Below are 18,937 nucleotides of genomic sequence, written 5' to 3' on the forward strand. Positions count from 1 at the left end.
GTGAAGACGTGCCCTGAAAAGGTCATTTTTAACAGATTACTTGGCAACCTGAACATGTAGAAAGTAAACCCACGTTCCACTAAAAGACAATATATTAAGCCATACACCTACAGCCCTAGCAGCAGGAGAGACTCTGGAGAGTTGTAGGACATCCAGCGGGTCCACACAGATTCCCCAAAAAGGGGAGCCCTGCAAGTCTGAACAGGTTGTGCCCTGACATAAGATATTCTTCACACACTTTCAGGCTCCCTTATGTACTTCTACCATACATTTCATTAAGGCAAATGAAATACCTTTTTCTCCCATGCGTGCTCTCTCCCAAAGTCACCTGAATTGGTAAATCCAGTACTTGTATTTTATTTCTACTGCTGTTGCAGAAAATTCACTGGTCATATTATTACGCTGTGATCAGCGAATGCATCCCAGCACCCCTTCTCTCGGTGACCTGGCCGCAACTTAGAACAAGAATCATCGGTATTTGCCTATCAGCGTGTGCTCCTCCATTTTGAAGCATTTGTCACCCTAGTCCTCAGGGTCTCCCAGCCACCTCTTCATCTTCTCTGTACTCAGTGATGCCTCTGAACTTCATATCATTACAACCCTGTTTTTCCTGCTACAGGTTATTAAGTAGAAACAGCCCCACTACTGATCTCTGAGGCTGCCTTTCATCATCTTCTGTAGTCATTTTTCATTAGTCACTTCCTTACTCTATTTGCAATTCTCATACAGCTCATGGAGTTTCTCAAGGGACGCCATAACGACACTTCTGGAATGTCCACAAAAAAGTCACCTTTTAAATCACATTTCCTAATGTAGAGAAACAGCTACTACTTCATCTAATTTTCTATTTACCTTTTAATTACTTGCTTGCTCAAAATTTCCTTCAAACTCTTGCAGCAGATGACTACGCAAATAAAACAGGTTTTTCGATCTGTTTCACTATTCACCTAACTTGGCCCAGTAGCTGAATGCGAGGTTTGAGTGCTACAAGTGTAGAACCACCATATGGCATGAGTAAGTAAATCAAGATGGAAAACAATGCTCTGTGGCAGCTTCCTAGGCCCATCGTGTTAGAAAGACATTACTTGTGAGACTCAAATTGCAAAGCTGAACTGCCAGTGTGATTTCTTCTGCTTCCAGAGCCACCTTGTATTTGGATGTCTATGGATCACTCCACAGCAGCAGCCAGTCTTCATCCCCACATCCTTATGTAATATGCATGTGGTAAATAGGGATGAGCAACTAATGTGATTTAAAAGTGATTCTGAGGAGAGTTTTAACCCATAGCATTCACCAATCAAATTCACAGAGGGTAAATTTGTTTGCCAGATGGGCAAGAAGGAGAGGCATGGTTTTCTTTGACAACGATGCTGGCTTGAAAACAACGAGGAAATCGGGATGTAGGGCTGTTTAGCACCATGAAAATCAGGTAGTATTAGTGCTCTGGCCTGAACACAAACAAGACAATACAGGCTTGTAAAGGCCACCGCTATCTTCCAATTAACTGATGAGGTGACAAAAAACCAGTTGTGCAGAGAAGTGTGTTTTCCCTTCTAATGACATATAGCCTCAGACCAAAACAAGCATTTCATCTCTCTTAGGGTAAAAGCACCAAGACCCTTAAAGATCTGCCATATGTAGGTGGAGAAAAGAAGCTGGTCTCTGTTGCCACTGTGCCATGAATAACAAACTCAAACCCCCTTCATGCCCTGCTGGCTGTAAGCGATTTATGAACCAGAGTTGGGGAGGAAAGTAAAAAGTAATTAACTGAAAAATGAGGCTTAGATCCTGGCTACCAAATATAGTAAGATCCTTTTCCATTCTTCTTGCTTTCCTTTCAGGGAAAAAAAACCCCACACTGAAACAATGAACAATTTATATTGTCCATGTAGTAATTCCCCTTTTTGCAAGGCTGACAAATAATGATGATCACAGACAAATCAAACACTGCTTCGTGTCCTGACACTGCTTCCCAACACACTTAGGGACTGCAACTGTGAGTTAAACTATGATTCCACAAGCTTATTTAACTTCACTGCAAGTCTGCACAACCCATTCACTTGGAAAATAATTACTGAAATTATATTGGGCTTTTTGGGGGTTTTCTTTGGTGCACTTTAAAACAAAGGACAAGTATCAAGAAAATAACCCTGCTTAGCCATGCAGTCAGAGAAATGTTTCCTCTGGATTTACAACACACTTGGCAAAGACTGTGAAAAAACGAGTGCAGCGCTTGACCGTCTGGAATTTGGCCATAACTGTGTTCTCCACAAAAATTCATTTGGAAAGAGTTGTTGTAAAGAGTCCAGCACTTTTATAGGCCTAAATCGTTTCTACATTGATTCCTCATATGTAAATTATAACAGGGAATTCACATTCTGAACCTAAGAGAAACCAGATGCAAAACATTAAAGGTCTGGGGCAACAGTTTAAATTTTCCCTATTTCCCTCTTTCCTGACAAGACATAATATCTATCGTCATAGTATCTGTGACAGGGGACACTACCCGTGCCACGGCATCAAACTGGAATGTACCTGTGAGGTATTTATTGCAATAAATGTAGGTTGAATAGATAATTGATTAAAGAAATAAAAGTCCAGTAGTAAATTCTGCCACCGTTATTAACAAAATTAATTTAAGCCACTTCATTCAAAACCAGTTATAACCAGATCAGTAAAAGCTGCTTTCAGGCAGTATCTTCCTGCTGGTAATGTAAATAGGGGAAGAAAAAGAAAGGATTTAATTAATATTATCAAAAACCCCTGCAAGTTTCTCTTTTTATCTATAGGTAGAGGAACAATTCATCTTTCGAGAAGAGATTATCTGGAGCAGCTAGGGATTTATTTTATTCTTCGGTGCTTCCCAAAGCACCAAGACGACTCACGTATCATTTTTACAAGTGCTGATGCAGCAGGCACGCGCTGACAAGCGACGGCACTGCCTACTTCAGAAATTACAGCTTGGAAGCTCTGTCCTGTAAAGAGCTCAGTGCTTTGGCTTGGTAATTTTTCAGCTGATATCCCTAATCAAAACATCATAAACGAGGGAAAACTACTCAAGGCATTCATAAAGGAGCATGATTTCTAACCTGTGAAACGGCAAGTGAGACAAGTCCCATCCCCACAGGCAGTGGATGAATATTAATACTCTTGAGCTGCACCAAACAAGCCATTAAGCCTTTAAGACTGTAACAACCAGTCTGACTCGTAACCCTAGAAGACATTCTGTGTTTAAATTCAGCTTGCATTTATGGAAAATGGAAATTGAATTTATAGAAAACTACTATGTTAAAGTGGAGAGAAGAACATCAGGCACCCAAGCCACATGATGACATCAGGTCATAATTTCACAGCAGCTGCTAATGAAAAGAAGTAGACAAGGACTGGTGAAGGCCTCCCTCTCACACGTACCTTAGTGTGAGAAACACTGATGGAAACCATGTGAAATAATAGGTCAAATGCTAAAACACAACATGCGTTAAACCATACTTAGTGACCTAAAAAACTAAAAAGAGAATGGCCACATAACAGGCAGCAATGCTGCTTAAAGGAATAGCAAAAAGCAAATTGTTTTTGCCTTCCTTCCAGCTGTAAAACAACCCGCTAAAAAAATTCTCTACCACAGCAAGATTTACCTGATGGAATACAGGCTCCTTCAAATTCAAGTAAACCTGGAAAGAGTAAAAAAGAGAGAAATAATTTAAAACAGAGAACAATCACGCCACTATTCACCTAAGTATTTCCCAGACCTGCTCTGTTAGAACCAAGCCACAAGTCCCTACCCATGCACCATTAAAGCTGGTTAAACATTTTAACTTTCCTCTCGCAAAACCTGAGGTTTCAACTGTGGAATTATTTTAAATTAAGAAGCACAAATAGAGACATTAACATCTAGAATCTCCTCATCGAGTAGAGCTGCAACACATACAAATCCAATTAAGGTGCAGAAATTACCAGACATGCTCGCAAGCTGCATTGCAAGAGGAAAATGTTTCTACATTCGCTATTATTAATATTTTTGACGCTTTAACATTTCATTTTACAACAAGCTGGCAGCTCTTTCCATTGTTAATCAGTTCATTTAATTTCTGCTGTTGAAGAGAGAAGGGCACTAGATCAGTGTCTGTTTTTCTCACATTCCTATTCTAGCAACTTTTCTTCTTCATTTATTCTGTGCCGTGGGTTAGATAGAAAGGTTTCGGGTTTCTCTGGCCAGCGCATCGTTTTCCCAATAAAAAACCTATTTGTCCTCCTCGAGTGGAAGTGAGAGGGATTCAGTGCTGCCTGTATACAATATCCCTTCAACTGGCAGGAAAACTGTCAATGTACAGGTGGAAATGATGCATTTGAAAAAGTGACTTACTATGCTGACAACGAAGCTGTATGTTATTAACAAGAAAAGCAGCGGATAATTGACTGTGTTCTTGTACTTGAAACATTCATACCTGGAAGAGAATACAAAGGAGAGAGATAACATTCAGCACTCACCATATAAAGGCTGCATTTTTCAAGATATATTATCACAAAATTTGTAAGAAAATTGAGCCAAATGAATCTTAGGCCCTTCAAGAACTTGTAGTTCCTCCAATAAAAACATGTCATTTTAATCTAAAAATTCACACTTTTAACGATAAATGTTTTATTAAAATTCTAGTGCAAAAAAGCCCAAATAAGCTCAAGCATGTATAAAAACCAACCCAGGGAAGCAGGAGTGTTTTCAGAAGGTGCTTAAGGGGTGATAACACATGGCAAATTAGGAATGAGTTTACAATGCAATACAGCTGCTAAAAGCCACGACATTCCTGAGCTAAGGGCAGCATGAGCAAGGGGCTGCCTTACAGAACAGGGAACCCCACAGATCAGTTAAAATGCTTTACTGCAGTCACAGCACAATGAATTTGCTAGATTGGGGACTGGTGGAAGTGGAAGGTAAAACCTGCTAATTGCTCCCAGGATGTAAAACAACTAATTAAAATTAGCTTCTCAACCTCTGTGCTATACTTCAGTCATAGCTGTGATGGAATTGCACACACAGTCTGTATCTTTACTAGAAAAAAGGTTAAAAAAAAAAACCAAACCATTTAAAAGGGACTTTGAGAAGCACAAAATCATCAGGGCTAGAGGAAATTGCCTTTGTAACACTCCAGGCTGGAAGAAGAGTGGCTACTAAGTTGCCCAGCAGAAAGGGTCCTAGGGGCATTGGTCGCTAGTGACTGAAGAGGGGCCAGCAGTTTGCCCAGGTAGCCAAGAAGGCCAACAGCATCCTGGCTTGTACCAGCACTCGTGTGACCAGCAGGACCAGGGCAAGGACTGACTCCCTGGACTGGAGGCACTGCAGAGGACGCACCTTGAATCCTGGGTTCAGTGTGACCCTCACTGAAAGAAGGATATTGAGGGGCTGGAGCGTGTCCAGAGAAGGGCAACGAAGCTGGTGCAGGGTCTGGAGCACAAGTGCACTGAGGAGCAGCTGAGGGACCTGGGAGGGTTGAGCCTGGAGAAAAGGAGGCTCAAGGGGAAACCTTCTTGCTCTCAACAAACTCCCTGACAGGAAATCAGAGCAAGGTGGGGGGTCAGTCCCTTCTCGCCAGGAACAAGTGGCAGGGTGAGAGGAACCGGCCTCAAGTTGTGCCAGGGGAGGTTTGGGTCACCCTGAGGACCAATTTCTTCTCTGTTGTGTTGTCTGTGCCTGGCCCAGGCTGCCCAGGGCAGCGGTGGAATACCCATCCCTGGAGGCGTTTAACAGATGTGTGGAGGTGTTGCTGAGGGACAGGGATTAGCGGGGACCTGGCAGTGCTGGGGGAACGGTTGGACTTGATGATCGTGAAGGTATCTTCCAAGCAAAATGACTCTGTGATTCTGTAATACTTCATTACTACCAAACGTACATACATGGAATCTTATTAGAGCTATAAATGCAGTGACAGAGATCAGAAGTTAAGAGTAACCACTGCACAAAATAAACATGATTGGTTTTTTAAGAAGGATTTTTACAGCCACTTCTTACCCTTTTCCCCAGTCGCATTCAAATCAGACAAAGTAAATGCAAAGGCAATTTCAGGGAGATAAGGAGCTACAATCGAAACATTTCCACTAACAAAGGCATTACGATTGTGGTCCAGAGTCTGCACTAATCTTACTAACTTATGAATCCCAAACTGATGGTAATTTCCACAGATGTGGGTTTAGTCCTACAGCACCACAACTCCATTGCAAGTGTCCAGTGATCTACCCTAAAGACATTCCCATTTTCAAAAGCTCAATATTTGATATGTTCAAAGGCAAAAGGATGGTTTTGGGGTCTTTTTGTCTGCCACAACTTGATTTATCATTTAGATTTTCCAAGTGACAGAATAAATCATGCAGCAACAGGCAAGAAAAAGCCAACTTTCAGTATCTCTACCATTGCTAAATGCTACATTGTTCCAAAAAACTGAATGGGAGAAAACATCCTGGCATGGCATTAAGCTGTGGCATTAAGGTTTCAAGACCCTCTCCACAAAATACGGACTCCACTCTTCATCAAAATCTTTTTTTCTGTCATTTTCCAGATGAGTGGAAGGCAGGTTTAATCAGAAATCTGAAATTTCCACTTGGTGTTAGGCTGCATCCTAGAAACACAGCTCAAATAAACCACCACATGGATAATTTTGTAGGCATTACTGAAGTTGATTTTATTCTGCCTGCTGTTTACACAGGAACTAAGGCTGAGCTCTGGTTATACACTATATGAAAATCTTTAGCGAGGGTTTGTTTTTTTTTCCTGCTAAACAAACACTATTAAAGCATCTCTGAATAAGGAAAAACTAGGACTGAAGCCAGCCTGAGGCTCTAACAAGTCAAGTCCTAACTGCTCACCAAAATCAGCAGAAGCTTGTCAGCCTCGTGATACTCTGGAATGGGCTTCACAGATTCTGTATTTCAAAAGTTAGTATTTCATATATATTTAGGGAAAAAAAAACATTTAACAGATACTTACAGGCAGTAGACAAACACACAACAACTGTAAATCATTGGCAGTTCATCCAACAGCTACAAAAAGCAGAGACATCAAAACATGAAAACTACTTCTAACTCACTCGCTTGTGTAAGTTAATTAAGAAGAGAGAAGTCTTAAGAAAACAGGCAGTTTTAAGTCATTTGGATATTCACCTTCTCAGCTGTACTTCAGTATGCAGCAGTGTCCAACCCTAGTCACGACTGGCAGCTCGCTGCATTAATACACTTATTATTTTTAATATTATAATTCACTCAAAGCCAACAACTCCAAAAATATACCATTCTGATGTTCATACCTCTTAAAACACTTAAAAGAATCAGTTTTTTCAAGTCAGATTGAACAAGGCCGCTCCATTTACTTCCAAATTTTTGTAACTTCTTAGAGTCTTCTAATTCATTGTTTGAATTTTTGATTTGTCCGTCGGTTGTGGAATTCTTGGGGTTTTTTTTCCCTCCAAACTATGAGACTGTCAGATAATATTTTCTTGTCTTAAATAGTTTTTATAGTGTTGGAGAAGACAGGGGTATTACAGCTAAACCAGGTATTTCTCCAGGAACTTGCCACGTTAATGGAGATGGAATTAAAATAGTAATCACAAGAGAGGTGATTTCTCCAGAACAGATACACTCCAAATTGCCATTTATTCATCGTTAGAGGGTGGAAAAAAAAACAAACCAAAAAACCCCCCACACATCAGGGCATCATTTTCTTCTAAAACTTTAACCATCAAAAAACATTAACAATTTCTGTTCATACATAGAAACTTACCTCCTCTTACAAAGGACTGAAAATCATGAAAACGCAAAAGATCTCAATGGATCAACGCAGATCCGCTGCCTCGAGTCTCTGAGTACATTAAGCAAATGTTAACAGTTGGGCATCTTAGAATTGTTTGACTCATTCCTAAGATCAACAAGAACTGGATGAAAACAAGATTCTTATTTTTCTTCCATCATCACTCTGAAAGTTGTTGGTGGACACAGCTGGAAAGCTGCACACCAGAAAAGGACCTGGGGGTGCTGCTTGACAGCTGACAGAAGATGAGCCAGCAGTGTGCCCAGGTGGTCAAGAAGGCCAATGGCATCCCGGCTTGTATCAAAAATAGTGTGGCCAGCAGGAGGAGGGAAGCGATTGTCCCCCTGTATTGGGCCCTGGTGAGGCCACACCTTGAGTACTGTGTCCAGTTTTGGACCCCTCACTACAAGAAAGACATTGACTGTGTCCACAGAAGGGCAATAAAGCTTGTGTAGGGTCTGGAGAGCAAGTCTTATGAGGAGCGTCTGTGGGAACTGGGGTTATTTAGTCTGGAGAAATGGAGGCTGAGGGGAGACATTATTGCTCTCCACAACTACCCAAAAGGAGGCTGGAGCGAGGTGGGGGTTGGACTCTTCTCCCATGTGACAAGTGACAGGACGAGAGGAACCGGCCTCAAGTTGTGCCAAGGGAGGTTTAGGTTTGATATTAGGAAAAAATTCTTCACCAAAAGGGTCGTGAAGCACTGCACAGTCTGCCCAGGGAAGTGGTGGAGATCCCATCCTTGGAAGTGTTTAAAAGACGTGTAGATGTGGTGCTGAGGGACTTGGTTTAGAGACCCTGGCAGTGAAGGGTGAACAGTTGAACTTGATGATCTTAAAGGTCTCTTCCAACCAGATGATTCTGTGATTTGGTACAGAAATTACCGTCCCACTATTGACTGGGGTACTTAACAAGTTCCCAATCATGTTTTTGTACAGTTTCGGTCACAGAAACTTCAGGAAATGTCTCACAACACTGCAAAGCAAGTCCACTGACGAGCTGCCACTGGGAGGGCAGGTCTTGCTTCTTCATCCACGCTCCCACTGCTGCTTTCGAGTGAGGCAGTCATGCCCCTCAGCCCCACGGTGAGCCAGTTCCAGCAGCTGATTCAGCACAGAACTAATCCTGCCAGAAAAGGTTTAATCCCTAAATATGTGCGTTAGAGGGTCAGGGACCAAAATCAGTAACACAGAGGAAGTATCAGGAACACGGATGGCAGCTAACGATATCAGGCATGTTAGGTGGCATCTTGCCATACTTTATCTTTACTGTGATGCCTCGGAGAGGAAAAAACAGAAGCAGTAGCTGAGTTAAGCTTTATACTAGATCTTTAAGTTCAGTGCTATGCTTTACTGAGTCTGATAGGAATTAGCTGCAGATTAATTCACACAGCTCTGTAAGAGCGTGAGTCAGTTCAGACATCCTAAAAGAAAGAGGGGGGAGGAAAAGTATAAGAAATACAATATAGCAAATTTTTTCAGATCTGGACAGCCCATTACACTCTGAAGTTCATATGCTAGCAGCATCTCCAGGACATAATAGTAACATCAAAGAGCCTCTTGAAAGATCCTAGTTAGAATTTGCCTGCAGAAAACAATGGGTTCTGTATCCAAAGGAATTAATGCTTCCAGAAATACTGTCAAGAGCATCTCTTAGGATGTTGGAACAGTGAAGAAAGAGGGACAGAAGAACTCAGTGAGCTGATTTCACTGGGTTGAATAAGCACTTCAGATTCTGGAGAAATGCAGAGTCAAGCAGATTCCCACATTAATAAGAGAGGTGATGGCTTTGTAAGTATTCTACAGAATTGCCTTCAAGAGTGTTTTAAGCACGGATCATTTTAATGCTTTGGGTTTCAGGGCGGCCTTGCTCACATCTGCATCACTGTGAGGAAAGATTTGAAACACTGGCAGGTTTAGGAACAAGCAGCTGAGAAGCCAGATGAAAAGATGGAAATTCAAGGCAGTTTCACCACTGAAGAGAATACAGGAAAATCACACCTCAGTTTGGGAGGGAGTGGTGAAATGGATCTAGGAACCACCTTCTTCAAGGTAGGAAAAGCACCAAATATTCTTATGTGGTGATAACAGTATGCTCCATGGAAGCTGACAGTCTCCAGCACATGCCAGAGATACAAAACAGAGCATTGTGCAGGCAAACATCACTACAGACTGTAATTCAGTTCATATTTAAGACACCTAACTTCTGGTGCCCAGCTATGCAACGTCTCAGGTCCCATTACAACGGGTAAAAATCCAGGACTCAGTTCAGTTGTCATGGTACAGGTGCCTAATACCACGTGAGATGCTCTTTCACTGCCAATACATCCACCTAAGACTGGCAGATGTGATGGGGGCAGGGCGTAAGCGACCTCCACCTTTGTGGGGTGGCAGCAAGAGGCCAGGCAGAACATTCATAGGGTCTAAAATGACACTACACACCTATCTTCAGAGAAACGAAACATCATTCAAGACCTAAACCAGGACAACAGGACAAGACTGCTCGTATCCCTTTGAGACAAGGGGAAATATGAGGACCAAATCCTTATGGCCAGTGATTTATTACAGAATCACTTGAGAATAAGAGAGAGAGAAAGACTCAGCTATTGCTACTCAGAAGATATTGACTTCAGTATTAATGCTACAGGTACATCTAGATAAATAGAAAACATTAAGATAAGAAAAGAGATAAAAAAATAACAATAACTGCAGTCGATACTGCTTGCTATTAAGCCCAAGCTGTAGGAATTTTAAAATAACTCAAGGAAAAAGCTAGTTCAATTTCCCAAAAGATTGTCTTCTCCCAACGTAAGCAATCAATTATAGCCCTTATTTGAGATATAAGTATATATTCTGAACATATGCCAGTGGAAAATACCTAATGAAACAATGCCTGTGCTCATCTTTTAAGAGCAGGAGTCTTGTACAATGAGACTTAAGGTGGATTAACTCACGCTGTACGAGTTACATCTATAGAGTGAGCCAGGCACACACAATGAGTCACAGCTACTTATCGATACTGACCTGCATTTCATACTTCAGGGTCATGTGGAAGCACCAAGATCCCAGTCCCACGGCTGAAAACAAATCAAAACCATGGTTAATGTCAAAGTCTACATATGAAACTTTCAGGTACGTTAACTGAAATGCATGAACTTCACTGGAAAAAAAAAAATTAGAACATCAGTGTCCCCTTTCAGGGACAAACCCCAATTTTCCAGAGCCTTCTACTTCAGCCACCAGAGATGTCCTTGAATCTATGGCGTTTGGGAGGTGGGTGTCCTCTTTCCTTCTGTGAATACTGTCTCCTATGAACTGGTGGAATCTCTAGGAGGACAGGAGTGGAGGGAGCCCAGAATGAATGGAACATCATAATTTCATTAACATTTCTCTTTTGTTATTTTTAAAGTTCATTAAGATCCTTCTATAGTGCAAAGCATCATTCAACTGCTAGCGCTCCGGGGAGCCTGGGATATTTCTGCTTATTGCCCAGTTTTAACAGGTAAATGTTACAAGGAGCTGTTTGCCAGTTCTGGGAGCAGAAATGAATTGCTACTATGACTCAGAAGCAGAAATTCAGGGTACACAAACAAAACCCACGTGGTATGGATTCATTTTGTGAAGTGAGATCACCACTTTTGAGCCACCTTTTTGGAAGCTCATCCTTCTATGGAATGATTTTTTAGTTATTTGAAATACCTTATTTTTAAACTCTGTATTTACTTCTGAAGTTCATTTAGGAGACAGATACTTTGCCTATATGCAGCTTTTTCAGGCAGACAAGGACAACGTTTCCCAGAAGTTGGATTTCACGGTTTAGATCAAAGCTGGTGGAGTATTCAATGTATCATTCATTGCTCTGAAACGTCATCGCTTAAACACTCTCATTAAGCACCAGCTCAGTTTTATTTTGCAAGAACAAGTACACCAATGCAATGTCTTGTCTTCCTTCACAATATTACGTTTTACCTCAGACTCAAGGTTCAGAGAAAGTCAAGTAATTTGCACCCAAGCCTCGCTCGCTGAGTAGTGCTGCCATGCTTCACTGCAAGAGCGAAACCTTTCCGACACGCAACAGCTAATGTCCCTGACGCGTAAACAGACCCGTGTCTAAAATTGCATTTTGGAAAGGATTCCCAAAACAGCTGATAGACTGAATATCTTACAACTGCTGTTCCTTCTGAAGAAGAAAAAAACCAAACATTAAGGTCATCATTAAAACAGCACCACTCATTATCCTGGCTATCGCAGTGATTTCAGTATCTCCATAATACAAACTGTTATGATTTCTAACAGTTGTCAAGTATGGGCAAAATCGCTGCATAAGAAATTTCAGCTGATTTTAAATCAACTGGGTGGACTTTTTTGTGGGTTTTTGAAGGGTGGGGGTGTTAGTTACAGGGGTTAATAAATCTCAGCACTGAACTCCTCCTCTTCCTCCTATATGATTAGGGACTTGGAGATTATTTTTCCTTTCCAGTCTTTGCAAAAATCAAGAAACCTGCAGATATTAGTGTTTCAGGTCATTAATTCCACAACTACAATTAATTTCTAATAACAAACACCCCTCTTGATTCTGTGTCATGATCACACTTGGAGCTTCTTTGATTCTGAAATTTTACTATGCATCAGAGAATAATGCTTTAGCTACGTTGTGTAGCAACAAAACAGTTACCTAAAACAAGAAAGTTTGCAGGGACTCATCATATGGTCCTTCCTCAAATAAAAACCTCTCCTGGAAACGGGTGTCCTGCTGCTTGCTGCAATCTTGACAGAGCTCACTGATGCAGCAGAGGCTGCTTGGTATTTAAGTGTGTTCACCAGATAACCTAGGATATTCTACGACCAGACATTCTGTGACTAGATTATTCATCAGGTGACACTCTCCAGAGTGCCCAGACCTTTCCTCAGACAATTCTGCGGTAACTATGGACAGAGGCGTTTTTCTGAAGGGATGGTTTAAATGAAGACTGAAGAACAAAACATGATTCTTTACGTGTCCCATTTATTTCTGCTTATGGCAGAGGCATAACCTAAAAAGGTGTATTTTACATTATTTAAAAACATTTTACATCTTGATGTCGGATGAGCCAAGCAGCAAGTTTATCATTTGCTACCTTTGGCATATGTGGTATCCTAACATAGAATTGTGCAAAAAGCTTCATGAATCCATTCAAAACAAAGGAAGAAGGAAACCGCATTGGGAGGTGATGAAGTGTAGCAGCTGAAGTGTTACATTGTGCTCCGCTTCACTAACCTCAGCATAAAACTGGCAAACTCCACAGAAGGAGTCACGCTTTGAGTCCAACTTGTAAACCTACAAGAGGTTTGACATATATTTATTTTTCTCTAGGGGTTTAATGCTTAAGCTCAAATGTCTTCACCCGCAGCTTCCACCTGTGGTTCTCTAGGAAGGCAGTGATGTTTACATTCACTTCTCATCACGTCACTTCATGATCAATACATTTCTATGGAATATTTACTTCACAAGAATCACCACTGCAATGAGACGTTCTACCATCTTTGCACTTTTCCAAGTAGGAGTGAACACGACCATGGCTATTGCATCAATTCTGACCAACTGAGCAACAGATTTGCTCCTTATCCTGTAAGCAAGGGATTACAGTTCTCATTTGAGGGGTTTCCTTTTGCACTAAAAGCTGTATACAGGCTGGGAAGGTTTTACCACCACCTGAAGCCACACCATTTCCTCCCTAACTCCTGTAACTCACTTTGCACCAATACTACAAGTCACTCAGCATTTTTACACCAACAAACCTCTCAAGTTACAGTGGCTAGACATAAATTATGCATTAAGCATAGACTACACATTGAGTCACAATATTATGAGATCTGAAAAGCACTTAAAAAGACTGGAAATGCAGTGTCAGGCTAGTGGCTCTGTGGAGAATGTGGTCGTCTTTGTTCCACAGCAAACACGGTATGTGGTCACTGCCACCTGACAGAACAGATGTGTTAGGGATGATGTGAAAGCAATGATCTGTAGGCTTTACTTCATACACAGTTATTTCACTGCACTTCAACACCGACAAAGACTTCAAGGCAATAATCATGCTAGAAATGATGTGACATTACACACGAGATCCAGGTATGAACCATAAAAACTCTCAGGATTTGAATCGTAGAGGGACACAAATTACCCTTACAAATTTTTCAACCATTTCAGGAAGAATCTGAAGTATCACACAATCAGTGATAACTAATTTTGATATAAGACTATCCATCAGATTCAAAACTCTTATCATAAGTCTAAAGCCTTTATAGAAAAAAGCAGTTTGTAAGAATTTCATAGAGGTGATTTGCATTTAAACTGTACAGGCACTGTACAAAAGCATTCTGAAGAAGGGTGTTCCAGCTGCAAATCCCTGTATTGAGGTATCTACACATGAACTAGGCGGCAAAGCTTCCGCTGAAGAGAATGGCATTCTGAAGAGCAATTCAGCTGGCCAAATGTAAGAGGTTATTTTAGAATCAGCCCAACAATTCTCTAGGCTTTACTGATGCAAGGGTGACTGACCTCTCTGCACAGGTCAAGACACATTTCAGAGTTTGAATCTGGGGCTGAATTCCACCTGCAGTTTCTCACAATGGTAGAATTGAAGATACACATACTGCATCACGTACAGTCAAAAAAGTAGAATTAAATTAACAGGTTTTATTGAATTGTTTTGTTTTGTAATGGTTTCCCTCCACAGCGCAAGAGACAGGAGAGACCTTGGTTGCTCCAAGGGTGCCACTCTGCAAGCGAACTTGAGCATGGCTGCGACTGTTTCCAGACACTATAATGCAACTGTCTGTGCTAGTGAATTGTTAGACCAGTCTGCAAGTGAGTCTGGCTGTCCCAACCAGCTCTTTCCCCGAGCAGCCCCTAGGCACAGCCCAGCAGCCACAAGAGTCCAGGGCCGAGCCCAGCAAGGAGTCTGTAGGCAGTCACCTTGTTTGGGATGCTAGGGAGAACACACACGGGCTGTTCCATGCTGCTTGGCTTCTGCACTCGGGAATGCTGCCGAGCACATCTGATGTACTAACATCAATGTGGCCTGAGCACCTTCTGTATGGCTAGTAGGTAAGAAGAAGGGAATTCACTTTGGCTGAAGAGCTTCTAACAACTGTTTTCACAGAGTTCCACTGGAAATTAAGTTTAGGAAGTTGTTTATGAGTTCCTATGGCTGTATCTAATGTAGAAAACTTTGTATCTTTTTTTTTTTCCTCTATTTTGGCACAGCTTGAACAACTGAGCCCTATTAAACAGGCAAAAAACCCAAAACAAAACAAAAACCAAAACCAGACCACAGCAATCCTTCCAATTTTCAAGTATGGCATCTAATAAAACACGTAACTCCACTCACAGCTTTTTCTTATCTTAAGTCCAAAACAGTTACACTCTCTTTAATAGAAATTTCTTTTTAATTTATTTTTTAAATCAAGAACCTTCTAGAACCAGAACCTGAATTTGGGAATTGCAGTTTCCCAAGACACATAAGGAGATGATATATGGTAGAACCTGACCCAATACCAGGGCAACACGAGGAGCCAAAATCAACTGCTTATTCTTCACGGCTGTGACAGTCTCATGATTTGTTCCAGCTACTTCAGCAGATGCAACAAACTGAAGTAATTGCTTAAGATTATTCTTCATAGGTTGACTAAACAGTTCTCTAGAGCTTAAAAATCGTATCCAGTTCCTACTGAGTTCATTGACAACACGCCCTTTGAGCTGAAAGGCAGCAGAAGTAAGGGCTGAGAACAGTGTGCTGTATCTCAAAGAACTGGCTGAAAAGTGCAGCTGGGTCTCAGCACTAGTATGAACAAGAAATTTATTTGAATGGTTACTTAGAAATCCCCCTTGTCCTGCCCACCTTGGGTGAGTAGGCATGTGAAACAAACAGTGCTCCCCTAATTCAAATTTTAATGTCCACTTTAATGGTTGTCTTTTAACACCTGGAAAACTCAGGAACGACTGTTAAAACCTAATTAAAGTGTCCTCTCTTCCACCCCCATTTTCAGAGCAGAATTGTTGAAGAATTTCTACTTTAAACAACTCTAAGACACTACTCGCTAGTCAGAAGCTCTGCTACACAGTCTTTAATGAAGCACGGTGCCTGCAGTGAACTCGGAAGCTTGTGCTGAATTCACTATCCCTTTACAGATTACGTCTATATTTGTTTGTTACAAATTAAATAGAGTAAAACCTGTTAATAAATAGAATTCTTTCCCCTACAGTAATTTTTTTCTGGTACTCTCTATCTCCATATGCTTCTCACTCTGTCACAGGCACTGGAAGAATGCCAGTGCTCCTGGCACACCTCGGCTGTATTTAAAATTCGGTTTAGCTTCTCATTTGCTGCTTTTATCCTGTAGTAGAACAAATCTTAAGAGGTTTGTGATTCAAAACCATTCTGCTTTGTTTTTCATTGAGAAAGTTATAAAGCCTTCTATATTCCTTCGCATCTTTCAGGTGCTCTAAACCAGTCCAGCGTTAGGAATACTGGAGCAGAGACAGAGAAACATTTTGGGGAGTGACCTTTAATATTAGGTTCTAATACAGATAAAAATCAAGCCATGCAAGCCTTTATCACTTCAGATAGGAGTCGAGACCAGCTGGAACTCGGGACTGTCCTCCAGCACTGCTGTCACATCTGCAGGCTGAGCTCCCCTTCATGGGCACAGAGAACAGCATAAGACTGTACTCCGTGGTATTTACTGTCATCAAAGACAGACTTGCTTTCAAACAATAAACACTATATGAGAAATGCCCACTCAGGGTACTCTTGGTGTGACAGCCTGACATCCTGTCAGGTAGAGGCACTCTTTGTCCATCATTAAGTGTCACTGACAGAGGGAGCCACAAGTTACAGTGTAGAATTAGGACAAAATTCTTTACAGAGAGGGTTGTGCAGGCGTGTGCCAGGCTGCCCAGGGCAGTGGTGGAGTGCCCATGGCTGGAGGGGTTTGCCAGCGGTGTGGAGGTGGTGCTGAGGAACAGGGGTTAGTGGGGACCTGGCAGTGCTGGGGGAATGGGTGGACTCAATGAGCTTAAAGGTCTCTTTCAACTGAAATGATTCTGTGACTGAGTCTCAAACACAGAGCTCTACTTCTTTTTTTTTATCCTATTTTTAATTTAGAAAGAAGGGCAGTTCAGGATACTTTGATTGAAGAACATGCAAAGAGTCCACTTCAGTTAATGTTTACTCACTATTTCTTTCCCTCTCTGCTAAAAAGGAAACCAACTCTGCCTTCAAGAATTCCTTCTGCCAAGCTATTTTATACTGAGACAAAAATGAATTATTCCTCAAAACCACAAAAAGCCTAGAAATGGCTGTCTGGAAAGTGTTCAGACAACATCTGAAGCTGCACATAGTTGCTGCTTATCTTTCACACCTATCAGCAAAGCTGACTTAACTGAAAAGCCATGAGGTTTTAACTGGCATATGTTACAGTTTCATTGGCCAAGAATACATTTACCACATGGATATGTGTTTTTCGACAATGTTTGTCTACATACATGAGTACTCCAGTCTTAAAAATTACATTTACAACCAGTCTTTCACCACTGAGAAGAGTAAGAAACCTAGAGACAGGAGCCCTAGGAAACACAGAAATCCTGTCCAACACAGCAATTCTGTGACATCTACTTCGAGACACAACTAGCAAACCTGAACTATCTTCAAATACCTCCTTTTCTCATAAGGAACTGGACTTCTGATTTTATCATTAATGTTTTAAAGGAAGTTGGTTCTTCTCTGGATTTTGCTGTTTTAGGAAAAAAGAAAACCACCCCAAACAGACTGCCCTTAAGTTCATCTATGCACAAATGTTCTTTCATCCTTATAAAACTTCCCAGCTATGATGGCAGGTGGGTGGTTGGGTGTTATATGCCAAAGAGGAACTGGAAACAAATTCAAACTCAGAAAGAATCCTTTTCCAGTTCCTTCAAGATCTTGCCCATTTCTTGTATTACTGTTCCATACAAATGTCACAAAAATATTAATATAGTGTGAAAGTATCTAGAAGTAGGGCACAAAAGAAACCTTCTGTATATCATCATAAAAGGACACATAAGATGCACTGAGTGGGACTTAGAGCCAGAAAAGGATCACTTTAAAAATCTCATAACATTACTCAGTGAATTAACTTTATATCCTTCCAACAAACACCAACTGTCTGAAAACATTAACAAGTATAACAAATTGAGGTTTACGTTTCACACACACTCAGTATTTGGATTTAACTACTTGGTTTATGAATATTTGGATGTTGTTTATTACACATCTGAGCTCTCTTTACAAGGAAAGAGCAAATTAAGTTTGACACATACCTGTAAGACACAAATATGCAGCTAAATAGCGTTTTTCAAGGCCATCTTTATAGGTCTGAATCGCACCATAGATTGGAGGTAGAATGAAAATCAGGTTACTCACTGTGTTCCCTGTAGGACAGAAACCAAAAGCAGAGATTTAGGACTGGGTATTACGCACTTTAAATAAATAAAGCTGCATTCGCTCATCAAAGACAAGTTCAACAGTTCTCATCCAGAAAGCTACACCTTCACAGAAGTTGTCTTCTGCTTTCACACACAACACAAAGTTCAGTTTTGGTACAACACAGTTAATAAAGGATACGAGCATTTTAACTCTTCTGTCCTTTTTTCAGATGTATAGATAGTAATAAAATACTAATTTAACTAACAAGTTTGACTTAGATGGTGCTTACTTGCTTGGCAAGAGGCATGAAAATAGGGTTACTTTGATTGCACAGCTCATGAATCAAAACCTTCTTTAAGGAGATAAAAGCCCCAGATAGTTCAAATCTGGTATATTAAGAGCCATTTGTTTGGTTTTCTCCTTTTCTTAAACCTGTTTTTGGAACACTCTCTTCCACACCCCCTTCAGATACTTTATGGTCACTGAACGACTCATTCCTAAATGAAAACAGTTCAGCCTTTACTGTTAGTGTGCTGGTCACTGGACACACACAGAACAAGGCGGGTGGATGCTATGTTACAGATCACAGTGTAAAACCAAAGGCTGTCGGGGGATACGGTGAGGTACAGCAAAAACAAGCCGCTGCTGAATAACGTGACCAGCAACCATCAAAGCTTATCAGGAGCCCAACCTTCAGCAGG

At 41.1% G+C, this 18,937-nt stretch overlaps 1 protein-coding gene across 1 annotated transcript in view; it reads right to left on the reverse strand.

Annotated features, from left to right (window-relative positions):
• The window catches only part of ACER3 (alkaline ceramidase 3), a gene marked incomplete at its 5' end in the record, with an annotated part of 23,064 nt that extends 4,823 nt beyond the window's left edge, over nt 1–18,241 (reverse strand). The window contains 5 exons of the mRNA XM_010140928.1: nt 3,636–3,671; nt 4,364–4,445; nt 6,977–7,029; nt 10,816–10,868; nt 18,131–18,241. Coding sequence (XP_010139230.1) covers nt 3,636–3,671; nt 4,364–4,445; nt 6,977–7,029; nt 10,816–10,868; nt 18,131–18,241 — 335 coding nt within the window. The remainder of the gene's footprint in view (nt 1–3,635; nt 3,672–4,363; nt 4,446–6,976; nt 7,030–10,815; nt 10,869–18,130) is intronic.
• Nucleotides 18,242–18,937: the final 696 nt, after the last annotated feature.

The sequence above is a fragment of the Buceros rhinoceros genome, unplaced genomic scaffold, assembly GCF_000710305.1.
Source record: "Buceros rhinoceros silvestris isolate BGI_N320 unplaced genomic scaffold, ASM71030v1 scaffold2368, whole genome shotgun sequence".
Taxonomy (NCBI): Eukaryota; Metazoa; Chordata; class Aves; order Bucerotiformes; family Bucerotidae; genus Buceros; species Buceros rhinoceros.